General features: G+C 37.0%; 1 protein-coding gene across 1 annotated transcript; it reads left to right on the top strand.

Annotated features, from left to right (window-relative positions):
• Window positions 1-5,006: 5,006 nt before the first annotated feature.
• LOC147854872 (BTB/POZ domain-containing protein At1g01640-like) lies at window positions 5,007-8,052 on the top strand. Its single transcript, XM_087331720.1, has 3 exons — window positions 5,007-5,514; window positions 7,153-7,326; window positions 7,415-8,052. Exons 1-3 carry the CDS (start codon window positions 5,077-5,079, stop codon window positions 7,898-7,900), a joined length of 1,098 nt encoding a protein of 365 aa, XP_087187846.1. The 5' UTR covers window positions 5,007-5,076; the 3' UTR covers window positions 7,901-8,052.
• Window positions 8,053-9,386: the final 1,334 nt, after the last annotated feature.

The following is a 9,386-nucleotide window of genomic DNA, read 5'->3' as shown; positions in this document are numbered from 1 at the left end:
GGGCACATCCCACTATACGTGACATGACACTACTCATAGCATGTTGGCATTAGTCTGGGGGAATGCTAAGTACTAGTTGGACACTCCCTCTCCACATCACCTTCCCCAACTCCACATGAAGATGACCTAAGAGCACCTTCTTATTGTCCCTTCAAGAGCTATCATAAAAAAATGGTAACTGTAGTTAATTTCGTGGCCTTGGCCCTTAATGTCATGGTCAACCGGGTCATGGATATGTATAGCATCCAAACTAGTGACGCCCTCAATAAGACTAGTGTTTGTAAGGTGCACCCTATGCATGAAGGCATTCAAGAGATTCACCTCAAACTCTTTTTGACCATTTCCTCCCAAATTTCCCCTTTCACTATATTGTTCCTTGAACCTGATATATAACTAACCCTCTCTTAGGGCACATCCCACTATATGTGACATGACACTGCTCATAGCATGTTGGCATTAGTCTAGGGGGGATGCTAAGTACTAATTGGACACTCCCTCTCCACATCACTTTTGTAGGATAATTTGTGGGGGGGGGTGAAGCAAATTTTCATGAGGAGAGGTAGAGAGTACACTCATGTTGTTTTAGTAGGTACAAGATTTTGGTGATAATCGGGGACAACGAGATGGTTGATGTGGACTTGAGGAAGATGATTTTTTGTTTTTTGATCGGGATGAGAAATGATGGTGTGGGGGTTGAAGCATATTATCATGAGGAGGTGAGGAAAGTTTTTTTAGACTCATTTGTTGTTGCCAGTACAGGATTTGGGTGGTAATCGGCGAGATGGTGAGATTATTGATGTAATACGATTTCCGCGGTAATCTCTGAGATGGTTGATGCGGACAATGAAGCATATTTTTAGTTTAGATAAGGATGAGTGATGATGTTGGCAGGGGTTGACGCATATTTTCATGAGGAGAGGTAGAGAGTACGCTCATGTTGTTTTTGTAGGTACAAGATTTTGGTGATAATTGGCGACAATGAGATGGTTGATGTGGACTTGAGGAAGTTGATTTCCTATTTTATTATCAGGATGAATGATGATGTTGTGGGGTTTGAAGCATATTATCATGAGGTGAGGAAAAGTTTTTTTAGACTCATTTGTTGTTGATAATACATGATTTTGGTCGTAATCAGCAGCCTAGCAAGACTATTGATGTACAAGATTTTGGTGATAATTGGCGACATCGAGATGGTTGATGTGGACTTGAGGAAGCTGATGTCCTGTTTTTCTTTCAGGATGAGTGATGATGGTGTGGGGGTTGGTTATCTAAACCAGTCTATTTTTGTGGAGGGAGAGCGATTGTATTTCATTCATTGGGACTTCCAAAAGTCTGCAAAAGAAAGAAAAAACTCTATTCACAACTTCGATCGGCAAAATGTTGCTCAATATGCTTATGGCTTGGCTGCCTTAGGTCATCAGTTATTCTCCTTGGGCCTGTCAAATATTCCCAAGGATTGATTCACACAACAGTAGAGCAGATCCTCTGATGGATATGTATCAAAATATGAGAGATGCATTGGCATCACAATATGGTGGATCTACTACTCATAATACTGTTTTTCTTGATAGCTATGGAAGGGAAACTCTTACTTTGGGATCTGGATTTTAATTATTCCTTACATGTTGGGAGTAATGGTGATGATTCACATGCATATGATGCTTGGTATAAGAAGTATATTTTGTTTTGGAAATAAATAAATAAATAAAATTGTAAGCTTCTGGGCAAACAAGCTCAAGTTGTAGCCTTCGAGTGTTTTTCGTTAATACTACTCAAGAAAATCTTTGAAGAAAAAGAAAGAAAGTATAGAAGTAGCCGTTATAGCTCTTTTCAAACTCTTCTTTCTACACACTCAAGCCTAAGTCGTCCTTTGAGCTCTATATGTTGCTCACTCTTGTATTGAGTTTATTCCATCAATAGAAAGTGGTTCTTTTCATAATACTTTAACCTCCTATAATCGTGTTGCTTAACACCACCATAGTAGCTTGAAGTCTCGAGAAGCTTGACAATATCCTTTGATAATATCCCCTACAAGGGGGTAGATAATGGAAGGATCTTGGCAAGGGGAAACAACACCAACTAAGTAATCATGAGTGGTTGGAAAATTGCTTCCTAGAGCCCCCACACATAATCAAACATTTCTATGTAATATATAGAAGTCCTCGTTTTCATGTTATTGACCATCAATTATCATAGCCTCACCTAGCATTTGAGGCTTAGCATGACATGAAGGTGTCTTCCATGAGAAAAAGAAAAGTGATGCATGTTCAAATTAGTTACACTTTCACCTAACATATGTTGTGAATGTTATAACAAGAACTATGCATCGAGAAATTGGAAGAGCTTTGTAGGAGAGACTAGGATTGTCATATTAATCCTCACATATACTTGTCACATTTTCAATTGTCTTTATTGCTTTTAGGTAGGTTCAAATTAAAATACTCATTCCAAGATAAATATCTTAACTTTTCACAAGTAGTGTTGAACCACCTTGTGATCACATCTGTTGTGTGCATTTATTTTAATTTGCTTAAAACCATGCATTATGTGTCCATATCACCTTCCATTAACCTTTTACATTTATATTATATATGTATAGATCATTATCATGCATTTAGCATATTCGAACAAACCATTTTCTAATAATCAATTCTTATAGTATTTGTATAAGTGTTATTCGAAATACAAGTCAGCATTTGATTATAAATAGTTTGGGTGTTAGGTTTTCTTACAAGTTTGCTTAATATTATATGCTCCACATTCCATCATTACAATAATTCTATGAACAACTGCTTTTGGTAGATTAAATTGTCATAGTTATGATGTCAAAAGTTCATAGGAGGACATTTGACAATTAACCCCACAAGTGGTCTTGGTATGATTTGGTTATTTGCTTATGTACTTGTATGTGTTTTATTCGAAGTACCATTCAACGTTTGATAATAAATAGTTTGTTTGGGTTTAGCGTCTTAGGTTTTATTACAAATTTGCTTAATATTATATGCCCCACATTCCATCATAATGATGATTCTCTGAAATCGTGTTTTTTACCCATTGAAGAGTCATAGTTACGACAACTTACAAGTCTTTATGAATCGTAATTTGTTTTGAAAGTCTTTTCCACAAGCATTAGAACATAAGGCAAATAGATGTGGGCCATATAAAGCATCAATTGTATAAACAATATATATCATTCACAAAAAATTGGGTAATTATGAGTAAGCGGCTCAAAACTCGGATGAACTTGGCAATTGACAATCTCTACCCTTAAAAGTTAATATGTTGTGTTTGAAGGGGATAAAACCACAAAGAACTATTAATGTAATCGAGAATATGAACATAACTATGCTCCAAGGATCACACATGCATATAGACCAATTGACTACCCAAGTAGATGAGGATGATGTTTCTCTTATTCCTTGAAAACAAACGGCATAATTTCAAATCATGGACTCACTTATAAAGCAAAAACAAATTTCAAGGTTATGATCGAAAATGAGCATTAGATATTGGAATCAAATGACCATTAAGAGATAAAGACCAATATATATGTTGCTAGATAAATTATATAGAAATGCCATATGATTGATATTGTGCCAAATAAATGGGGACATGTACTAATCTAAATAATCGAAGCCATAAAACATTGTCATAATCTCATTTGCATATTCCATATACAAATTGCATTGTTCACATTGTTTAGATACTTGGTCGCAAGGTCTCGTGACATTTGTAATGTAGAATATGCAATTGATGGTCGCTGGAGACATTTCTTAATATTGGTGGAGCCATGAAATACCCCAAAAATGTTATTGAAACAAACATTACATATCAACATGGTCCACTCCAATAAGGGCCAAGCCTAAACATCACAAGCTCAAGGAGCATTAAGAACAAGATCAATTGAATGAAGATGAAGCAAATGTAGATGAAACATACAATAACGAGGTATGGATCCTTCTATGTGGCTATTGGGGGATGGCCCAACTGCTAGAGAAAATTTATTTACAAATGTTGCAAAATAAACTCGATAATGTAGGAATTAGGATAGATAACAAGCATGCCAAATAAACTTCTCGTGTTGTGGGGATTAATGAGATGCACGATGATCAAGCTTATCGTAGGGCCATTCACCTTAACACCATGTATACACTTGAAATAAGAAAGGAAAAATCCATGACGTTAGTGTAAGTTGGAGTTGGCACACAACTCATATGAATCCAACATGAAACGTTTGAGATCATTCAAATTAGGATATGAGAACCATTGTATTGTAATACAAGAAGATGACTCTGAGGTGAATATATGTAGAATGAGTCCAGAGATGGTGTTAGGGCTAGTGCAGAGGCCGATTAGGAGGTCCTAGGATGTTCAAGTTTAGCATGGAACTTGGAGGTACGCAAGGAAGGAGTTGCGAAAACCAGGTGTGGAAAGTCGGATATGATTGGGAGGATAATAATGATGGGAAGAACCAGTACGAAGGCGGGGACACGAGAGGTGATATGAGTAAGTCGGCCGGGGCCTACTAATGTGAAACCTCCCAATAGTAGGAGTAGTAGTAGTAGTAGTTCCTACCAAATCTAGAAGTAGTTCCTGCCAAAATCTAGAGGTAGTCCTGCCAAATCTAGAACCGCTGTAGTTCCTACCAGATCTAGAGGTAGTCTTGCCAAATGTAGAAGTAATCCTGCCAAATCTAGCAGCGGCTTTAGGGGTTTAGAGAGGAAGAAGGTAAAAAGTAGTTGGCTCCCCAATTAATTGGAGGAAAAAAAGAAAAATGAAAGGAGAAGGTCTTTGGAGACATGTCGTTATAATAACCGACAAAAACTTCACACCAGGGAATTCAATAAATAAATGAATTGGGGTAGAGCAATTTTGATCATATTCTGGTGGCATATAACCGATCAGCTTGATCTAGAAGCTCACCAGCTATGGCGCCACATAATTTAGGGTTTTCTTCCTACACAAAAACAGAGGTATAAGGGGAGGGGGAAATTTTATACACATATATTGTTGTGTTTTGAAGTATACTCACATAAACACATATAGTTATTTGATTCATAAACATAAGAAGAGACCATGGATTGTTGCTTATGTGAGCAATCGGCTCACCTGTTCCGAGCCCGGAACAGCCTGTGCGCGCGTTGCTTCGAGGGTGCTAAGGAGATCATAGAGTTGTCGAGCCGATTGGATTGTGTGCTCCTGTCGGGGCCCGATGGCCGATCCTCGCAGCTCCTGCTCGAATTCGCGAGCGCGGATGATGCCGACAATGTCCGGTACCGCCCCGACAGCCATGGATTGCTAGTAGTTTCCGGAAGCGGGGCGGCAGATCATCAGTCGGCCAATAATGCGAATAACAACAGTAGTAGTAGTAGTAGTAGTAGCAAGCAGAATCATACCATAAAACCTGAGAATTTGTCTTCTTCGTCCAGGCGGACATATTCGACATCCCGCCTGCCCACACCCAGCAACTCCATCACCAAATCATTCTCTTCCACCACTACCCCAAGGACCAAGGTATATATGATGCCTCCTAGATCCCTTCAAATTTATGTTCTTTTTTTTTAAAACTTGCCTTGATCGCTTGTTAATCAGGTCTTCTTTCGCCTAATCGTCCCTCGAATCGCTAATTAATCTCCTTTATTTCCCCAATGTCGTGCTAATCTCTTGATTTCTCCTTGATTTCCTGTTAACCTCATCCTTTCTCTTGCATAAATTCTCTCCTTAATCTTGTGCTCCTGGCTACAAATGCTTTTACTAGTGGAAGTTCATGTGCCCTCAAAGTTGTCCTCTGTTCTCTGATTAATCTTTCTTTCATGGCTTCCTTATATCACATTTCATGGCCTGCTTAATCGTATTCCAATGCCTCCTTAATCAAGTCCCATCTCCTCCTTAATCACGTTTCCTTAATCGCCTCCTCAATGTGTCTTACCACTTCTTAATCATTTTTAGTTGCTCTAAAGTTTGTCTCTTGCTTGCGAATTTTCCTTTAATCAAGCAGTCTTGATAATCTTTCCAAATTGCATGATAATTAATCTCCCTCCTTCTGAATCATTTCTTAATTGCATATTAATTAATCTCCTCCTTCCTAATCTCTCCTTGATTACAAGTTAATTAGTTTCTCCTCGCTAATTTTTCCTTAACCATGTGCCAATCGACCAAACTTCTCTTGCTTGATTCCTCAATTCTTGCTAATGTTAAAATCTTTTAACTAGTAGTTAATTATGGATGGCTATCTTTCCTTAATTACTCCTTAATTATGTTTTAAGTGCCCTAAATTCCTCTTAATCGCCAAATCTCGCAAAAAATCCTTACTTGATTGCTAGTCTCTTCTAAATTGCGCGTGCAAAATCTTGTTCAAAAATGCTACTTTAATTGCATCTTAATCATGTCTCGAATACCTTGAATTATTCTTTTGACATTGCTAATCTCTCCTTAATTGCTTCGTTACAATTAAGTTAAAAACCACTTAATTAGATGCTTTGGGGTTCTAACAATAACAAGAGTGCACCATATGGGTACCTGGGCATTGATGCATCAATAAGCCCAAAGGTTGTTTGACACAATGTGGTCTATGTTCCTGATCTATCAGGCAGGCCTATCTTTCACATGCACAACCACATATGCCATTTACTAGCCAATGGTCCCATACCCATCTATGTTCGAGTCTCACCAACAACCTAACATTCTAGGATTTCATCTAAATAGCTTGATTAATGTATCATTGGTTATGTAAATGCTAATGTATATGCAACCTTGATTACGGCCCATCATGCGATCATCGATGCATATATGGACACCTATCTATGGTTTAAAATGATTTCATTCATATAAGGTAGTTGCATAATGAATGTGGCCATTCGAAACTACTAGGCATCTCTTGAATACGACCCAATTGGGTGGTTTTTCCCTTGATGTTGAACACATCACATTTTTTTATCTCAATAGACAAACGAATGTAATCTAGGTGTGTCTTTCTAAACACAATTCCTTTGGTGAAGGGAAAGTTTTAAGGCACGTGTCATATAAATCTCATGGTTTTTGTGGTCCCATATTTCAATTTGCATTAATATTACCGAAGTATCATCATATCAATGATAGATTTGATAAATTTCTTCAAAAAAGAGGTTTTGATTGGATTTATAAAATATATAGGGACTTGGTGACGCGATTAAGCGCATCAAACAACTAGAGCAAGCTGTGGTCATGGCATCAAAACAAATAAGTTACTTGAGTGGATTAGGTGATTCTTTCATAGAAGGACTCCATACAGATTTGGAACTCATTTCTGAGGAGGGGTTGTCCTTAAAAGCTCATCGTGTAATCTTGGTAAAATGACTCTTCTACCCAAGAAAATTTGTTGCCATCATTGTAAGTTGTAAAGATGTGAGTAAAGATGGAATTTATTTCTTTGTAGGCTGCACGGTCTTCGGTGTTTCGAACAATGCTAGAAATGGAAGGTAGTCCAAGTGATGTAGAAGGCAAAAGCATGAGGATTCAAATCCCGGAGACAACTTACGTGGAGCTTAAATATCTTGTAGAGTTTATGTATTATGGGACATTAAAAGCAGAGGCATTGCAAGACCATGCATTGAAGCTAATTCAAGCTGCAGATAAGTATGACATCCCACTACTCGTCGATATGTGTGAGGGTCACCTTGTGGATAACATGGGTGCCAAGAATGCCCTTGAAGTCCTTGAGGTTTCAACTCGATTGAGCTCATCCACTGATTTGAAGCAGGGAGCAATGAATACGATTCTACTCAATTATGAATCACTCATGTATTGTCGTGAATATGAAGAATTTGCGATGAAGAATCCACTTCTTGCTCTCCAAGTTTCACAATATGTTCTCGAGCAACTCAAGCCAAGAATATTGCCCAAGTATTCCCACGCTATGTGAGCATACGATCATGGATTTGTCTTCCTTGTTCATATAGTTTGTTCCTTTGGTGGTCTATTAATAAATCCAACATCAACATGTACTCTTTCGAAGGGGAAATTAACCCCACTTGTAGACCTATGCATAGTGTCAACTAATCTTTCTTATTTCAATGGATGTGGTAAAGTTCACTCGATTCATAACACTCAATTTTAATACATATGGTTATTCATACAACATTGGGTTTACATGAGGATATTTCTCTAATATTTCTCTTTATGATCACGTAATGTTAATAATTAACTTCGTCCATCAATGCTATATAGGCCAATCACATTGATAGTATACTTCATCATACGAAAGTTCCGATAAAATATTAAGAAGATTGGATTGAAAATGTTTTCATATCTAATTGAGTATCCAAAATCAAGCAAATGATAGTGATTGTTTATGGTTTGCTTATAAGTGTTGGAAATATTGATTATGGTTTGCATCATTGAAGAACATATATTCTTCTTAAAGCACAAAAACCCACAAGTATATGAATCCTTAATAATCTTTATTAACTTTGTCACCATGACAATCACAAAACAACTCTAAATTGTTGGTACCTGAATTTAAATGACAACATTTCATGAAACATCAATTAAAAAGTTTGGAGTAAGATTTCTTTCTTTTGATTATTTTGTTTCGATCATGTACTAAAATTGTTGTATGAAAATCCCTTAGATTATTTTTGTTTAATCATGTACTATATTGTTGTATGAAATTCCATTCACCCCTAGCCCATGAAGTTTATATATGATAAGCATTTGACAAATTAAACATGAAGGTTCAACATAGAACTTCACTAAACTATTCAGTGAAAGTGGAAGCCTTACTTACTCGCAGTTGAGCTAGTGAATCTTAAATGGGATAGGGACGTTAGATTTTCTTGGAATTGGAAAGGTAGATACAAAATGTAAAGTTCTCGTGTTGTTTGTATCATACATCACCTACTCTTTAGCAATGATGTGAATGTCGACAAGGATCTCCTAACCCCTAATAAGCACAAAGGAGGGGTTTGTAGTCCTATGGCAAGATAAGTACAACTTATTGAAGCCGAATATTCATCTCATGACAAGATAAAGTAAAAAGATCTCAACAATGGGTACACGCAAGGACCAAGCACGAAGTTAAAAAGACAAGTTAGAAATAATCATTTATGGGGCGACTTTATAATTGATAGAAAATGGTGTTTTGTGCAAGAAGTCTAGGAAAAGTTCTTGAACTTTGGCATATTGCTTAGAAATAATCGTTGGAGTTCTACATCGTGTGTATAATAGTTGTATGCACACATTTTATTTTAAAGATGTCTAAGTGCATTAGAATATGTTTTATCCTCTTACAGTTTCATTTGAAGGCAGTTTGGCTGCTACTTTAGTTTCCATCATGCTAATTTGGGACACCTTATTTTAAAGATGTCTAAGTGCATTAGAGTATGTTTTATCCTCTTACAGTTTCATTT

The sequence above is a fragment of the Azolla caroliniana genome, unplaced genomic scaffold (genome assembly GCF_043228905.1).
Source record: "Azolla caroliniana isolate FFs.n. ecotype wild unplaced genomic scaffold, voAzoCaro1.0.p SCAF_15, whole genome shotgun sequence".
Lineage (NCBI taxonomy): Eukaryota > Viridiplantae > Streptophyta > Polypodiopsida > Salviniales > Salviniaceae > Azolla > Azolla caroliniana.
This window is presented reverse-complemented; position numbering and strand designations above follow the sequence as displayed.